The sequence below is a fragment of the Elaeis guineensis genome, chromosome 2 (genome assembly GCF_000442705.2).
Source record: "Elaeis guineensis isolate ETL-2024a chromosome 2, EG11, whole genome shotgun sequence".
In the NCBI taxonomy this organism is placed as follows: Eukaryota; Viridiplantae; Streptophyta; class Magnoliopsida; order Arecales; family Arecaceae; genus Elaeis; species Elaeis guineensis.
The window spans coordinates 105792431-105811264 of NC_025994.2; the positions used below are offsets into that span (position 1 = coordinate 105792431).

The following is an 18834-nucleotide window of genomic DNA, read 5'->3' on the forward strand; positions in this document are numbered from 1 at the left end:
TCTCGAGATATGTCCGAAATTGATAATATTGGCCATTCGAGTTTGATATTTTTTTATTATTATATTTTTATTAATACTTAATAAAAATATGTATTATTTTTAAAATAATAAAAAAAAAGCATCCCAAGTATTGAACGGGTTATATGGTAGTTCACAGCATACACCGCTAATCTTAGGAGATGATGTGGCTGCCTCTTGCCACAGGGCGGAGGGCCATCCTGTTCTACCCATTGCTGGGCCATGGCTCATTCACGTGCTGTTAGTATTTGGTTGCGTCGCTTGCGTGGTCCTGCCAGTTCCATCGTTACTCCACGAAGCCCGATGATTAGAAGGATGGATCTTTAATTGTGAAGATATTTGGTTCCATTCCAACTCCTGCAATTTTTTTTTTTGGGATAAATGGTTGTACGTTTGTGAGGTTCCGGAGTTGAAAAGCAAAAGCCGCAGGTGGTAGTACAATGGCCTCCACCCTCCTTTGGTCCATATAAAGTAGGGAACCTTTATCATAGTGGCAGGGGATGGACGTAGTGAATCCACCAGGGGCAAGAGGTGCTTTTACTGCACATCTGTTCCACCTTGGTCTCTTGTTCTAGATATATTATTATTATTATCATTATTTTTTACACGGATGACAGATCCGTTCTTCTCGAATTGAAATCTTGACCCCTTTCCCTTGCTCTGGTATATGAACATCAGTAGCATGAGAATATGGCCTCCACCGTGAAAGAATAGGAAACATCTATCATTTAGCATCCCCATAGTGTTTGCCATGAATATATAACGAGCACGAGTCTACTAGCGTTCTCCGATTCCCCATGGTGCCGCTGGATGATGCCAGATTGTGCTGAATTGCAGTATGCGTCAACTAGAAAAAGCGCGCGATGCTATGCAACTCCCGTTACCCGTACACGCCCCACACACAAAAAAGGCTCCTCTCCCTCGTGGTGGGAGGAAATTAATAATGCTCAAGCTAGCGGTAGATCTAGAGAGCTTATATATATAACTCTTCAGTAACAAATAACAACTACTAGATTTAGCAGGTTACTTAATGGCGACCGCACCTTAATTACTTTGCGTGCTCCCAGCCCTATTTCCTCGAGCCAGTGGTAATAAAGTAAGGATAGAAACACCAGAGGCTCAGCCAGTGCCATGTGCAGTATCTGCACCAAACTCCTCACAGCCAACCACCCCCCATCTTTAACCCCACGAGAGCTTACTAGCTCTCACTACTCTAGCCTCTGCCCCTCGCCACCCCCCCCCCCCCCCACCCCCTCCGTCTTTGGCCTCGGCAAGAAACAACAGACTCGTCAGACAAAAAGCCATGCATTCATTGCTCTAAGCGTGCCTTTCCCCACTGAGAGACCCACAGCCTAGCTGTCATTGTCTTCCCTTTCTCCACTTCCCTCCCTTCACAATTCCGGGAAGGGCCCGGCAGTCCAAAAAGCCTTTGCCTAGGTACCACGGAGGGGCTCCTTGGTGGGGCACTCGGCTCTCCTCTACATCGCACACTCCCGGCAGCCCCAACAGCAGCGGGAGCGAGCGTCTGTGAGGATGGGGTGGAGCAGGGCTGCTCTGCTCTCTTGGCTTGCTGGAATCACCGTCCTCGTGGTGCCTCTGGAAGTCCATGGTGGCGAGGGTAATGCCACTGCTGTGAAGTTCCTGGAGGCGCCTCCGCCATTCTCGGCTTTATCCTCGGCCACATTTGGCTTCGAGGTTTTGGGGGGGAGGAATGGAGATTTGTGCACCGAATGTGGTATCGACTGCAAGGTTTGTTCGCCCAACTCCATTTCCACACGCTGAAGTCAAAGAACTTGGTTTCTTCTCTTTTTTGTTCGATTAGAAGTTAGATGCTTTACTTCGAGTATATTTTCAAAGCTCGAGAGTTGTCATAGTATGTGCCTATTATTTCTTGCTCCTCTTGTTGAGAAGGCTCAAATTTTATGATATTGAGATGACGAACAAATTATTGAAGCGTTAGCTTTATTGATTCAGAGTCGGGTGATTTCTGAAGCTGGCCCAGCAATAAACTTGAAATTTAAGTAAAACGAGTTAACTACATCTCAAAGGCGCTATCGTTTCTGCCAAAGACTTAACTGAATTTCTCGTGAAAATTCTCTGAGTTCTTACATTCAGTTTATGCTATTATACCCAATTCACTGCAAGGAAGAATCCAAGCTGGCTGTTTGAGCGTTGACTTTGTCCTTTGTAATTGTTTGTTTTCTTAAGAATTTTATTTTCTAATGCTTGTGCTAGGAAATTTGATAATGATACCAACTGTGCATTTGCATGCTGTTTGAGGAGAGGTGAGCGCATATGGAAACATATTATGCATGCCCGCTCATGTGGGTGGAACTGGACGACCGAGTATTTTCTTCGTGTCGGTTGAATAATATTTTTGGACGCAAAGACATAGACAATGGTAGTCATTTTTGGGTTTGACAAACATCAACCTAACTGCATTATTGTGTTTCAGTTGCCTTGCATGAGCAGTTGGAATGCCTAGTCCTTTAAGGCACACAGTTATTGTTGGCAAAATTTATGTTCAGTTCTACAACTTTTCTGTTCTGTGAATACGTTCATATTCATTGAATCTTCCTTTAGCTACATTTGATTGCCATCATTTTCTCTCCTTGCTCCTGTCTCTCAAGTTGGTCCGCTCCTGGAAATATGGAATCGTAAAGGGTAATGAAGTCACTCTTCTCCTAGAAGCAAGAATTTGATGTTTTGCTATTCCTGGAGTGGTTTCTTTTATTAATATTTATTACAACTTTTCAACTGAAATAAAATGCACTGTCCAAAAGTGTGCAATCTATGACTAATTTGGAAAATCATACAAATTATAAATCTTAATATTGGTAAAAATGTCAGAGGTCAACAAGTAAAAGGGAAAAGGAATGTGGAATAAGAATTAGATAGATGAAAGGAATATTATGCAGTACTATGAATAAGTTTGCCATGAACAAAATCACGCTGCAAATTTACAATGAAGCCTCTGCTGTATAACATTAGAAAGAAAACAAGAAGGGAAAGATGTGACTGTTCGGAATAATTAATAGTTGATTATGAGATTTTCTTTATTCATGAAAACTACAGTGATTTACTGAATTATTACCTCAAGCTCTATACATCTTTCTGTTTCTCACATGGTATATCTACAATATCCATTTTCCTGATTGAGGCCTGGTATTAATTTGAGGGCTGGAGCCAGAATGCTCTCAAAGGATGTATGAAGAACATTTGATTTATAGACTTAAGTTCATTATGGGTGGGACTAGAAATTAAATGATATTAAGGTATTTGGATACCAACGTTTGTTCCATGGCAAGTTTTCAAGATGTCATTTCAGTCTCTACTTAATGATTTTGCTTGTGAGCTTATGATGCAAATGAATAAATTTTCTCAAAGAAAGATACTAAAAACTCGTATTACCTACTACTCTTGCTTATTTGTCTCGTAGTATAAAGATCTTGGACCCATTAATGGCTATCGTACCTTTCTCCACATGTCCAAATCTCTGGTATTGGTGTTAATCACACACTTGCATTGATGATTCATTCTTGTAGCATTTAACAAAAGACATTAGGCAAAATTAGCTGTACATATAAATCTAATTAAATTTCTGAGCATGTATTTAACTTTCTTGATTTTAAGATTTGGTTATGTAAATTTTTGAAACATTGAATAATCTCAGCACCACAAAATGGGTCAAAGAATCCAGAAGATGTATCATCATCCTTATCTTTCAAGCATGCCTAGTTTGGAATTAGAATTTCATATCCAGATATTATTCCTCCCAAATCCTAACTAAGAACCCCCATCAATAAAACCAATAATCTTGTGCGATGATGTTCTACAAGTTCAATTATTTTATCTAACTTTGACCACATGCACATGAATGCAGTTAGACAACTACAGTTCCTCAAGTTGTGAATCAAGAGAAGTTACATACACGGGCTTACATGATGGAAACCACACCTTTGAAGTCTGCATCAATGAATCTCAAGGAGTTCGCTGTGCTAGTTATAACTGGACTGTTGGTTAAGAAACTGCCCTTTTCATCCTTTCTGAATTTTGTATAGTTGGTTATTACTAACATGTAAAATACCAAAATATGCACTTGCTAGAAATTTAGTCCTTTTATTTTTTTTTCCTTTGGAATGGAACATGTCAAATTTGAAGTGTTACACCCTCTGTTATGCTGATTCTGCAATATAAAATATTCTCTCTTCAATGGAAAAACTTGTTGAATAAAGCTTTGTTTGCATGTTCTGCACATTTTGAAAAAAGAAATTGTTCTTTCCAATTGCCTTTAGTTCATGCTTTGACAAGATGTTGTAGTTTTGTGGATAGTTTGCTCCCTAAATTATGTCTTCACTTTGTAAACTAAGAACTTTTAAGTTGTTATTGTTAACATAAACCCAAATCCTCTTCACATCAACTTCAGGTGCTGTAAATTTCTGACTTTTCTTTGCCTCCATTCCACAGATACAGTTTCCCCTACTGCATATGTTTCAGCTGAATCATCTTTCACAAATGCGTCAAATGTGTCTGTACGTGTTTCTTTTAGCAAACCTTGCACTGGGGGTGGAGGATTTAGGTGCTCTGTGGATCACTGCAATGTGAGTATGCATACAATGTAAAATCTGGAAAAGCTAAACATTGAGTTAATCTTTTGAGTTTTCCTTTTCTCTAAAAAGAAAAAGAGTATCAAATAAGGATGTGAGCTCCACCAGTCATTTCATAGAAATGATGTAATAATTATCCATGTCAAGAATTTGGGAACAATCACCAATGGTTCCAATGTGGGACCTCCTCCCAACAGAAGAGAGGTGCAGCCGCTGGCTAAAGCTCTGTTTGCTTTAATATTTTGAGTTCATTCTAACAAATTATTAGATTAGAACAAAGCTACTCATATGTTCTATGAGGTTTCTAATTTTTTAGGAAATATATATGTATAAGAAGCACTAAAGTCTATGCTGTTGTCTTGTTTTTGCTCAAACTTTGAAGCTTGGAACGTATCCATTACTGTTGAAGTAGAAAATTGTTTTGCCTTAATCATCTTAAATTACCAAATCCCTAAACTGTTATATAGCTTTGCTTTCAAGACGTACTTCTATATGATTCTAGATGCTTGAGTTTGGTTTGACTGAATGGAACATATCTGATTTTCCCTAATATCTACCTGTTTATTTTTTATATAGCTTCTTGTTTATGGAGCTGCTCATGTTATACCATCTACTCTCAAGGTGCTTCAGCCCGACTTGGAATTTTCCCTTATTGTTAGTATATCTACTGATATACAGTATGGACGGTTGGTATTGGTAATGGATAAGAGCTTTTGTACAGACACTGCTGGAAACAGGTTTACAAGAACATCAAATTCAAGTTTTGTTTTACATTTTGGTACGTCACATTGCTTCATTTAATTGAACCAAATCAGAGAATCAGCAATTTTCCTTAGTGAAATCTGAATAAAGTTCAAACAGTTTCGATTAATTTGTGCCTGTATGGGCCTATATACCTGCATTCTATCTTTTTTTATTCTGGACCTTCAAGAGGTTATGCTTGGTGCTTTCTCATTTTCGTTTGTTAACTTTGTGAACAATATTTAGGATGCTAGATTTGTAGAAAAGGAATGTATTCCCATATAGATTAGCAGTCTAAAGTTATTTGGCAAAAAATGGTAATAAAACAATTTTTCTAATCGGACAGGAATTCTTCTTGTCCTTGCCAAGGATCAAAGTGTTGGTACTTGGTTGACACCCTACCATATCATGTCGTGTATCATGCTATGTGTACCAAAAAAAATATCATGCCGCATCAATAAATTATGAGCATGGTGCATAGAATGCTTGCTCGATACCGTTAAATGTCAAGGACCATTGCATAGCTTGTGTAGTTTTGTCCTTTCAATGTCCAAGAGACAGACCAATATATAATGGTACATTGTACTTTGTTTTCTTCTTTCAACGGAACTCTCTTGAATAGCCTCATTTTGTTTGAGGCTGGCCCAAGCTTTTTTTTGGTCTTCATCTGGGATCTGAAGGCCTGATCTATGGATTGGTTATCTAATCATCATTTTAAGCAGAGACATAAAATTAGTGTAATTCATAGTTTCTTCAGTAGTAGCAGTATATCAGCTTCCTACGATGTTGTAGTGCATGTATAACACCGACAATGTAATGCAGCTGTGTATCGCCTTATAAATTTTATCATGGAATTTTAGCTTATTGTGCTATTATTGAGTAAACACGTTAAGTTTTACCGGATTATATCATAAACTACTAGTTATGAAAAACTAGTTTATAAAATAAATTAATAGTTTATACTTTATATGCTTATGTTAAACATCATCAGCATTGATATGCAATATGCTTTATAATGATATAATGTCTATGATCAGTTAAAGTACTAATCTTTTTAAAACATATCTATACACTACTATAAAATAGTATCAGAACAAAGCAAATATTAGATATTCCCTGGCTGCAGATCTTATTACAAAATTGCTTATATCTTTGTGTTGGTGCATGCTGTATCAGCACTTAGCACAGCATTCAAAGTTCTGAATACTGGTCCATGGGTGGCATGGGCAAAATGTCCAATATTTAAATGTTTGGTTTTAGCATGATTAGTTGATATCACGAATGTGTTAAGGATATGCTTCCAATTCTGCATTCTCATGGCAGTGCTTTTTGACAGATTTTCTGTTTTTATTTTGGACCGAACAGATAGAAGAAATGTCTTTATGAACTTGACAACCCACATCCCAAAAAAATTACTTCAACTTGATCGCAGGATAAGGACAGTTGAAGCAACCAACAATGAAAAGAACCTACGGATCTATTTGTCTTTCTCGGAGCCAGTCCTCAATTCATCTGAAGAAATATTAGGTGTCCTTCATTTGAGTAGTGGTTTACTTTCTCCTACTAATAGAAATACCTTTGGCAACCACCGGTTTGGTTATGTAGTAAGTTATTCCATTTTTAGATCACCCAAGAGTAGTTTTAGATAGTATACCTGAATATCTTAAGAATGTATATCTGATTTGCGCATTTTCTTCTTTCAGGTGCATAACATATCGAGCATGGCTATTGTCACTATAACTTGTCAAAGTAGCTCTATAATCAGCAGACAAGGGACGCCGATTATTCCGTCAGATCCAGTCACCTTTCTTTATGGTAAATTCTATTATTGTCATTAGAACTGGAATTTATTTATAAATCTAAGAAACTAGATCTGAACTAAACATTTCTGCAGGGGGATTTATTTTGTTTGTACTTTAGATTACTAGTCTAGATATCAAAAATTTGTCAGATGAATCTTTATTTTTGTTGGGCTAGAAGATAAATTAAATTAAAAATTCATTTTGCTTACTGGACTAGGAGAATACCAAATTAATTCCTTCCATTTATTTTTCAAAGTGAATTTCTCTCCTTAATTTTGACTTGGTGTTTATTAAATGTTTGTAAAGAAAATTTCTAAATTTTTGGTGGTTAATTGTCTTGTTATGACAATCAAGATTCAGTATTATTGCAGAAAGGGGAAAAGTTTTGATGGAAACTTTGTGAAAAAATTATGATTATAGATGATACCATTTTAATAAATAAGGATGGAATAAATATGTTACAAATACAAAGAAGCATTCTTTGTATTTCACGATATAGTTGCACAACTAAACTACTAAAGGAAAAATTAGGTGTATATTTCAAAAACTTATCAATATTTTAAAGAATGTATAACTAAATACGCCAGCAAGATTTTTTTAGTTTAGCTCATCGATGCTCTGTTTTGGTTTGAAGCGCTCAAGAATTCATGAGAAATGGTGAGGATCACTTGTTAAATTGTTACTTATCTGGCACCCTTAACTTTCAATCTTTTCGACTTTGCATTAGTCATTCCCTGAACAAATAGGTGATTTTACCTTTTTTCATCTGTAAAATTCTATAATTGTTTACCTGTACTAGATGATTTAGTCATCATGTTCTGATATGTGGATGGGTATTTTTATAGATTCTCTAAGGCCTTCTGTCAGGCTCAGTACTACTTCTGACATGCGGACCAGAAAACACAATATACCAATATTCATAGAGTTTGTGAAACCTGTGTTTGATTTCAATTCTTCAGCTATATTGGTTGATGGAGGGCATATACAGAGGCAAGCTATTATATTATTCAAATATTCCTAATGTAAGATGTGCAGCATTGTTATGTTTAGCACAACTGTGAAATGCTGATCTTTTTTACATATTTACCAGATTCCATGAGATAAGCAAGAGCATATACACCATAGAAGTTCATGCTGATGATAGTATTATATCTGTAGAAGTTCCGGAAAATACAACAGGAGATGTTGCTGGAAACAAGAACCTAGCATCAAACCGTCTACAAGTGAGGCATTGTAAGGATGTATAATTGTCCTGTATTTATAAGTTTTCTTATGACTAGCTGTGGTAGGTTTTTAGTTACCCACTGCAATTTTTGTGTTTCTTCTCAAGTTTCTGCTGGTTAACTAAAATTTTTGCTCACAAAGCGACAAACTTCCAATATTGGAGATTCAAATTATTAAATGTGATGAGTCAGTTAGAAAGTTTGGAAATGTTAATATTTAATTGAATGCTACTAATATATTCTTTATTTTCATTGTTATGCCATCATATTGGGTGTCCTTGTAATTTCCAGTGCCATCTGAGCATTAGTTTCCAATACTTACAACAACTTATAAGGGCATTTCGATCATTTGATCAGCTTAGATTTGGTCAAATTAAGACAGTGAGCTCCTTTTGGTAGAATTTGTGTGATACCTTTCTCTTTATTCTTTCTGATTTTATTGATTTTGTTTTAACCTCTTACTCCTTTCGTTACCACCATTTTTAGTTCCTCTTAAGACATAAGATCTTGCTTGATGATTATGTTCAATCATCACCTGTGGAATCATCCCTGTTGATAGGATGGTTTCTAAAACCACTCCAAACAAAACTTATGCATAAAAATAGAAGTTTCAAATGCATTGAAAGGCTGTATCATAGACTGGTGGTTTTTCGGCCATTACGGGAGTTGTCATTGCATTTGTTGTGAGCTTATGCTAATTTATGTTAAGCATAACCAAGATGTTCTGGTACAGATTGAGATATCATAGAATTGTTCTTGGAAATGAAGTTAGATAAAATGCATGGTCACTTGCAGATTGAAGCACAATGAAGCACAGATTAGGTTAGAACTTCAGCGATGGAGGTCAACCATGCATATGTTTATCGAAATTTGGTGGCAGGGAAAGGTAAAAGCAGAAAATATTTGCTTATTTAGTCTTCAGTAGGATATAAATCTCTGGTATGAGGTACCAATAAATTATTGTAGCTAAAAACAATGTTAACTGAGATGTTACCTTCAATGCAATAAAGATATCTACCCATCAAACATATTTCCAAGTATGACGAGAGGACTGGAAACATTGATGTGGGTTATCATTTTTTTCAGCAGAAATATTACGAACAATAACTTCTCGTCATCTGTTAGTTTCCCAGTCAAGCGATTGACATGTCCACTAAAGCTCTTTGATGGGCTAATTCATTAGACTTTACTGCATAGATATGAAATCATTTTCTTTGATATCTTTGCACCAGCTCGATGGGGAGTTCTGAAATTTGCTAGAAGTTGGAATTTTAGATATTGATAAATGATTCTTAGGCCGCCTAATTTGTATTCTTTTCTTTATTCAGGCCTTAGTTTGCTCTTTATTTCTTGTATACATTTGACAGGTAAAATTTGGGGCTATTTGATTCCTTCAACCAATCAAGATGTTATGGTGATATTATATTAGTAAGATAGAGAGACGCATGCCACTGTTAGAAACAAAATGTTTGTTTATCTTTCATATCCCCCTCTTTTCACTGTATTTTCTTCATTCATCATTTCTACTGTTTTCCTTTCCAAATTGTTTGTCCATATATCATTTCTCTTAGTTCCTCAAAAAGGCTACTAGCTGATTGGCAAAGATTCACGCAATAGTGTAAAAAACAGCAATTTACATCTACCGACAGGCCGTGAGGTCTGATTTTAGCAACAAACACGGGGATTTTGGATTCCAACAGAAACATTAAAGTCTTTTTCATTGGATTGGTTACAACATATAATACCCATTTTGAGTCCTCAAATTTGTTGGCTTTTAGCATTAAAAATATACTCAGGAAAAACTATTTTGAAGACCAGAAGTATTTTTTGCTCACATTGCGTATTTTACATTCACTTATTTCATTTTGTTCTGATAACAAGCATGTCATTTCATCTACATTCTTTACCTAGGTTGGTTAGTATCACTGATATCTTCAGTTTAGGCAACCTGTGCAGCAAGTTCCTGAACCCATATAACTCTGTTAATATTGTTGAAGATTGATGTTCATAACACAAATGTGCATGGTATGTTTTGCTTTTCTTTTCTTCTCCCTTGACATGTAATTCTTTCTGACTAGTGCAAGCATACCCGAACAATCATATACCTATGCGTGATATGTAAACTTGTCAAGATTGCTGTGATTACTTTGTTTGTGGTAATTGCAAGCATACCTGAACAATCATATACTTATGTGTGATATGTAAACTTAATCATCAAGATTGCTGTGATTGTTATGTTTGTAGTAACAATAACAGTATCCTGTTGGAACTTTTATATCCTGTTAGAACTTTTACTGTTATCACTATGTTTATATTGACTGGTGAAAGATTGATACTTGTTATAATCGATTACTAAGAACTCTCAAAACCATGCCTTTCTTAATCCAAATGACAGGCCTTTATGTTGTGTGATTTCCTCTCAGCATGCAGATTTCTAAATTTGAAACATAATGACATATAATTAGTAGAGTGACTAGCATATTCTGTTTATGCTTCTCTTTTGGCGCAGTCAGTTAAAATCGTGTGTTTGCATGTAACAGATTCTGTACCCATAATGTCTTCACTGGTTTCTATCATTGTTACTGCTACATATGCTGCAGCATCATTAGCTGCAGCACTCCTCACTGTTTCTACTGCAAGTCTTCTATCATCCGGAGCATTTTCAAGACCAACTGCTTATTTTATATCTAAACCATCAAGAAATCTCCTGGTAGGATACTGAATTTATCTAACATTAACAGGACTCTTGAGTTACTTTCAACTATATGGTCTTCAGATAAAGTACTTATGATATATTGCAATTCATTTTTAGCTTAATTATGAATTGGCTGTTTTGTCTGCAATTTGGCTGTTTTGTCTGCAATTCCCTTTGGTTTGAACTACTTACAATATGAATCCAATTAATTCGTTGGAATGCTTGTTGCAGTGCGAAACCATTTTCTAGATTTGATTTTGCTGTGTTATGGTTCATGCTAATTCTCTACATCATACATTATGACAAGCATACTGCATGGGCATAGCAAGTGGCACTTTAATCCTTGATTCTTATACCCTAATTAACAGCATTTATGAGCACAAAGAGGCAAAAAATGTTAATGGGCTGCAACCAGTATACTAGAAAATTGGGACTGATCTATTATTCAATGCATTATTCCCTCCAGAAAAGAATGATCATCACAAACTACTGGTTGAATGGCTATTGGAGTTATTGGAGATTAAAATCACATGCATCAGAGAAGGGCCCATAATGATCTTTTCCACAACAGGAAAAATTAGTTAGAAACTTCATATTTTCCTCTCCCTCCCTCTCTCTCTCTAGAGAGTGGGATTTTTGAGTGGGAGGAGTGGGTTTCATGATTTATATTTTTTAGTTTGTGTGTTATTTTACTAGTGCTTGATGTTGTTTTTATTATTGAATTAAATTGATCTAGTGTGACTTCTAGTTGTATTAGGAACATACCAGAAAAAAGTTGTTTCAAGTTGTGATGCTGTGATTAAAGGCCAAGATTAGATATAATGGAAGTTGAGCTTGCTACACCTCAGAAATGCTAAATGTTGTTTTCTTTTTCTTTTTTTTTTTTGGGGGGGGGAGGAGAATGTTAAATTTTGGTATTTTAAAAGTAAAAAGTAATGATTTTTATCAACTTTAATTCTTTGACCAATTAGGATGCAGATCTCCTTTTTTCCTGTCAAACTCTTGGTGTCTGAGAAGCACATTATCATTTTTATTTTGTCTTTCTTGAAGATTTCTGAAACTATATAATCGCAATTGAACATATAAGAAAAAGGTAGTGTTAAGCTATGTTAAGTATTCCAAAGAGATCCAATATTTTCCCCCAGTTTGTTTGTTTTCCTGATTCTTGATTGTTTGTAACTCAGTGGGGTCCAGGCTGCACGTGAGTGGCAGTTTGAGCTTGATATACATTGATGACCGTTTTCCTATTAGCTTAAGCTTTTTAATCAACATAAGGTGAATGACAATAAAAGAATGTTATTGTAGTTTCACAATATTCATATCGTAATGAGAAAAGCTTGAAGTGTATTCTATTGAAGTACCTATTACTGATTGTGCTCTCGGAGGCATGTCCACTCCTTTTCCCTGGAGAAGAAAAACTCACTTAATATAATGATATTTGAAGAGATTGTCAGCTTTTTGAAGAAACTAAATACTTTTACTTTAAATATTCTGTGTTTTTTACAGAGAATCGCATGCCACATCCAGGTCTTTGCTCTATCTAGATGGTTAGCAGTGACCATACCAATTGAATATTATGAATTTGCTAGGGGTATAGAGTGGAGCATCCCATACTTTTGTCTTCCATGGGAAACTGGTGCCACCAATTCATTTATGGAGGAATCAAGCTTTCCAGCTAACGCATACTCTAGACTACTGGAAAGAAGCAACCTGAGTATTTACAAATCCTCATTGGGGATAGAGGGAAAATTGGAAGCTGATAACTCATTATATGGAATTCCACTTACTGCAGTGGAATACAGATCATTTCTTGAGGTAGGAAATTCCGTCCCTCTTTCTTATTCATGTATATCAGTCCATAACACTGAGTATATATGGTAACATTGAAATTTGTGGAATTATTCTGGTCATTGTACTTGCAGAACCAAAATATGAAACCTGTGGCTGAATTTATTACAGATTCACATAACTCAAATGGGTAAGTTGATCTGAGATCAAGCATTGTGTACCCTTTTCTTCTATCCCGTATTTGTGCTTTATTTCCTCTGCAAACTGGATTTGTTTTATCACAAAAACTACTAGAAGAGAAACAAGAGAAAAAAAACAAGGGCATTTCATGAAACTAACCAAATACACTTCATTTCTACATGTTTATATGCTTTCATACAGAGAGAGAGGAAACATCAAATTATCTGAGAATGAAAACTGGTCATCGATAGCACATATTAGCGATATTGGATGAGATATTTTAATAAATTCAGCCTGATTTCATTGTCATAGGTGGAAGTATTTCGGTCGAAACATGTTCTGGTTAGCTGTATTCAGTGGTGGTTTAGTTCTGCTTCATGCTGCAATTCTTTGGATTTTGAAATTTAAAAGGAAGAATTCAGAGAAACAGAAAGAGTTTGGAGCACTTGTATTTCCAAGATTTGAAATATTTTTGATATTTCTCGCATTGCCATGTACATGCCAGGCATCTGTGGCGATAATCAGAGGTAAATTCCAAGTAATGTAGAAACACAACCGATATATGCACATCTTGAAAGGACATTAAGTTGATAGTTTCATTTCCTCAAGAAAATTTAGTATTCGGATGTGTATGTCTATATATGGATATATAAAACCAGTCATTTTAGCCCATGAAGAAAGCTGAATGATGTATACCCATTTTGAACTATCTAAAATAGCTTCTTATTCTTCACAGTTTATCACGATGATTCTGACACATTAGTTTCTTCTTCTTCTTCTTCTTCTCAATTCAAGGGAAAACTACTGGAGGTGCCGTGGTTGGAATTGCATTCCTGGGCATATCAGCTTTTCTTCTTATATCCTTGCTCTTGTTCCTCTCACTTGGCATCACAATGGGTAAGCTTCTTCAGTACAAAGAAGTTCATCAAGAAGGGCAGAAGTTTCATTGGTACCAAGAACTTGTCCGGGTAACTCTAGGACCTGGTAAAAGAGGCCAGTGGTCTTGGAAGGACCAAGCAAACTCAGTCTATCTAACGAAACTAGGTCCATTGTTTGAGGACCTCAGAGGCCCACCCAAGTACATGCTGTCACAGATCTCTGGTGGGGGGAGTCAAGGGAAACGTGACGACCGAATTATTGCTTCTGAAGACGAAACCGAAGATGCGGAAGCTCCTTTCATCCAGAAGCTCTTCGGCATCCTCAGAATCTATTACACCTTTCTGGAGTCCATCAAACGCGTCTCTCTTGGAATCATAGCAGGAGCCTACTCATCGAACAGTTCTTCTAGGATTCCAACAATCATTGTTTTATCCATGACATCATTCCAGCTGTTCTTCCTTGTATTGAAAAAGCCCTTTATAAAGAAGAAAGTGCAGTTTGTGGAGATCATCTCGGTAGCCAGTGAAGTGGGCATCTTTGGAGCATGTCTTATTCTCCGAGATCGGGATTTCTCTGATGCTGGTGAGAGGAGAGTAGGATTCTTCATGTTGGCTGTATTCATGGTCGGCTTTACCGCTCAAATGCTCAATGAATGGTATGCATTGTACAGACAGGTCCTTCGGCTGAGCCCAGTCAAGAACTCGTTCTCTTCAGGTCTAAAGATAGCTCTCAGTGGACTTCTGCTAATCGTGCTTCCTGCGACGCTGCTAACAGATCTGAACGAGCAGTTATCCTCGAGTCATGTAGAAGGAGATACGGGACTTACAATTTCACCGAGCGGTCGGACCCAAAGGAGTTTGGGGACGACTGAGAGGTCATGGCTGAGACAACTGAGAGAACTGGCAAAGGCGAGCTTCAGTAGAGAAGATGCAGGAGCCCCAAATGACCCATCGAGCAGCACTCATCATCAGAGAAGTGGGTTCTGGACGGGTAAGAGGAGTAGAAGCTCTTCTGTGGCATCATCAGCAGACGCCAAGGCAAGGGGGGACTCCAAGGCAAAATCAAGAGGATTGTACAAAGACCTGGAAACCATTTTCTCTTCCCAGTGATTTATTGATCCATTGCCATTCATGATAGCTAGCTAAGATTGGCATGTTTGAGGAGGTGCTTATGGCAAGTGAGCTTGGTACCTTGAAGTAGTACCTGGTGATGTAAATATTGAAGGTCGACGGTTTTCCCTTTTTTTTTTTTTTTTGAGAGAGAGAGAGAGAGATTTTGAAGGTTGACAGTTATCTCGAAGGGGTTTAAGTATCAGGGGTATATGTCGAAGTTTAGTAGCTCGAGGGAAAGAAGCATGCTAACCAAATTCCCATAATATCAAAGCCTTCCTGTTTTGCAGATCATTGTGCAGTACGACTCTCGTTTGCCTAAGGTTCCTTGGTTTGGCTGCATCGTTTTTTCACAAATTTCTTTAAGAGTTTTCAAGGCCTATAGTTTTTTCTTTGAAAAGTGTGGTGGTGGTTTTTGATGCTTCAACCGCAGATTTTGTGCAAGTTGTGCTATAATAGGGGACCAAGGAAGCTTAATGCTTTGCTTAGTGAATTTCCCTTGGGAGGATGGAGAACCATGACTCGCTGGCACTTTATGAAGAAATGAAATTAGGAGAGCTTGTACTAATTGGTACAGATCTAAAAGATCCGCAAAGATCAGTAGATTTCTAATATGTTACCATGACATCTCCATCGAAATGTTACGTTTTGCACTTCCATAAACAGTCAACTGGTGGTGTTCATGGGACCACAATTAATTCATGTCATCTCCATCACTCGTATCTATATTGGACTGAGTCAGCTAAAAATCAGGGCCAAATGCCGCAAGACAAAGTGGCTATGTGTATTAAAAGTTCGGTGAACAATTAGTGTGCAAGCTTGCAGATGTAGATAGCGAGAAAAAGAGGTGGTTCTTTTCATTAAACAAAAAGAGAATTTTTTAATGTATATATCATCCTAAATATTTAAATTTACATGAATATTCTTTCAAAAATAATATATATATATATATATATATATATATATATATATATATATATATATATATATTCATGTAAAATACTTATTTTGTATATACATATATATCTATATATTTTTTCTTTTTCTTTTTTTACATATGCACCAATATCATCTAATCTCGTTAAAAATTTAATGGTTTAAAATTAAAGTAATTTTATTGATTTAATTTTACATATGCACCAATATGCACAGCTAAAATAATGAATATATTTAATTTATTGATTTATATAGATAATTTTTTTTATTAAATGATAGATCAAAATAATTTTTTTTATATAAAAAATAGACATATCGCAATCATCTATGTTTCTTTTAATATATAACAACATGCTTACGAGAAAAATGTCTAAATCTGATGTTAGATAGATTGCTTGTATATTTGCATAGAATAGATATAGTTATGGGTATGTATATTATGTAATAATGAGAATTTATAATTTTATTATATATCTTTCTAAATACTCAAATTTATGTGAATATCCTGATAAAATTACTATTTACATATATACTCTTATAAATTTTTCTTTTTGCACATCTATATATAAAGATATTTTAATTATTTTAATTTTAGATTGTTATTTTTTTTAACTGCGTTAGATGATATAGATACATATGTAAAAAATAAAGAAAGAGAAGGGTGTACAGATAAAACCAATATTTTATGAAGATATATATATATATATATATATATTGATTTTAAAATGATACTCATAAATTTGAATATTTAAGAGAGCATATTTATCTGTCTTCAAACATATTTACAAGCTGAATTACTTGGTTATACTCCACGAAGATCTCAACAAATTGTCATGTCTCACTATATTTGCTGGAAGCTAATGCTATTCTTGATAAGCTGCATCAGTTCTCGCGTTATAAGGATTCAAACATTACTATGGATGCTCGGACTTCACCATACTTTCCTCCTAATGGATATATTTTACTTGTCAGTTTTCATGTATACACATAGGTCCTGTTGTATTTTTGGTTTATGTTCATTTGCTGTCACAGGCTCTGTTGTTGTTTTTACTTTATTTCATTATGCTGCCAGGCTGCTGTCCTGCAACATTTCTTTTTCTTGTACTCAACAGTGCTATGCTATACCTACGTACCGCAGATGTTTATTTTAATGATTATATGATGTTTTTTATCAAAAAAAAAAAAATCATACATACTGTTATAGATTCGTACCTCAACCTCGGCCTAAATAACCTTGTCATCGCCAAGCAAATTATAGCCAAGCTACAGAAGATGGTATTTACTGGATTGGACAGATACGATGATCGCCTGTTATAATTTATCAGATTAGCAGCAAATCTTCTTCCTCAGTCTGATTTCTTTTTACCTCAACAGCCAACCTACTTTAAACCAATCAACTTCAGATTGCAAGATCCTACATTTCTTGACCATGACAACCTACTAGGTCGGCTGTTGCCTAGAAAGATCTATTAGATTGGTCCTTGCTGAACTATTATATCTGTTGCTACCAACTCTCTATCGCCTGTCGTCGATAATGAGTACCTGCAAAACAGCATTCTCACAGATCGGAGTTGTGTCCGGCGGGGGCCCTTCGATACTTAAGTCAGAGAGAAAATTGGTGAACAGTAGATTTGAGAGTAACAGAGTTTTGATCTCGAAGTGGCTTACCAGTACTGTTTCCTTACCCCCTTTTTATAGATGAATCTCATGTAACTGTCGAGTACGGGATTTCGCTTTTTATGGCGCTAAATCATCGGGCCATAAATATAGAGTTAGTGGGCCATTAATTTTTCTTAATGGCCGTGACACGTAGTCGATAACTGTTTGCAACGGTTATGGTAAGTTGAATAGATTACCGATCATACGTCGGTAGGATCTATGAGCGTTCATCGGCTAGTAGTTCTGTTATGCCAACGGTTTCAGTCATCTATTGTTGGTTGGTAGTAGTTGAACATTAGTCGGTCAGCCGATTATAGGTCGGTGAGATTTGCTCAGTTAGTTGATGAAGAGTCGGGACTGCACATTCAGTCGATACACAGTCGGAGTCGTGGTGACAAAAGTCGGGGGTCGATCGGTTTACTCCAACAGTTGCCCCCCACTCCCAAGTCCAAGGTGAACCGACGTGTATATTGTCATGTGGTCTATCATGTTGGATGAAGGGAGTTATTTCTATCACATGGAACCCTGATTCAGCTGCCACTTTCTTCGGGGTATGGGCAATTGGCTGTTTTGTCATTTTAGTAGGTGCAATCATCTTTATCCTGCTACATTGTCAGGACGATTTGGTATCAAATGTCAGTATCAGACGTCGTTTTGAGAAGTTGATCTGACGTTGGACGATATGATCCTGACAAGTTGATATGTACCACATGTCTGAATGTTATTGTGTCGGAGCTGTTCACGCGGATTAGGGTGATGTGGCTTAATCTAGAGCAGGTGCATCGAACCGTCCGATCAATGATCGATCTAGATGTTGTCACGTGTCGTTATCTGGTAAGTCTTCGATTCGAATGCCCTTATCTCGACCGTTGAGGGATCCTATATATAGGGTCGCTCTCAACCAAATTTTCATTTTTTATTTTGTCTTTTAGTGCGGAGACTCTGTCGGAAGATCGTCCCAGCATCTGAGGTTGTTGTTCCCAGCTTTTTTAGGTCAAGTTTTTGTTTTTTCTTGAATCCCTTCTTCTCTAGTCTTCGTCTTTTATGGCTAGGATTTCTTTTTCTCGAGATGGTTAGTCGGAAAATCCGATGGACGAGTACCAGTCGGGTTCGGAGGTGGAGGCTTCTTCATTTTCGGAGTCGAATGTCGAGTGGCTCTAGGAACAGTATTGTATTCTGGAGCCATATCAGCTCTTC

General features: G+C 36.5%; 1 protein-coding gene across 6 annotated transcripts; it reads left to right on the top strand.

Moving 5' to 3' along the window:
• The first annotated feature begins 1253 nt into the window (after nucleotides 1–1253).
• Nucleotides 1254–15331, top strand: LOC105046304 (uncharacterized). 6 transcript variants are annotated; one of them, XM_073252533.1, is made up of 14 exons: nucleotides 1254–1767; nucleotides 3902–4037; nucleotides 4486–4619; nucleotides 5202–5246; nucleotides 5347–5362; nucleotides 6732–6970; nucleotides 7070–7181; nucleotides 8014–8158; nucleotides 8259–8401; nucleotides 10932–11101; nucleotides 12593–12901; nucleotides 13009–13064; nucleotides 13367–13581; nucleotides 13850–15331. In XM_073252533.1, the coding sequence occupies exons 1-14, from the start codon at nucleotides 1552–1554 to the stop codon at nucleotides 15040–15042; spliced, it is 3129 nt and encodes a 1042-aa protein (XP_073108634.1). In that variant the 5' UTR covers nucleotides 1254–1551; the 3' UTR covers nucleotides 15043–15331. The 6 variants fall into 6 exon arrangements, with proteins under 6 accessions (XP_073108634.1, XP_010923164.1, XP_073108633.1 ...); XM_073252535.1 differs by having other exon boundaries at nucleotides 1589–1767; nucleotides 5347–5403; nucleotides 6799–6970; XM_010924862.4 differs by having other exon boundaries at nucleotides 5202–5403.
• The last annotated feature ends 3503 nt before the right edge of the window (nucleotides 15332–18834 follow it).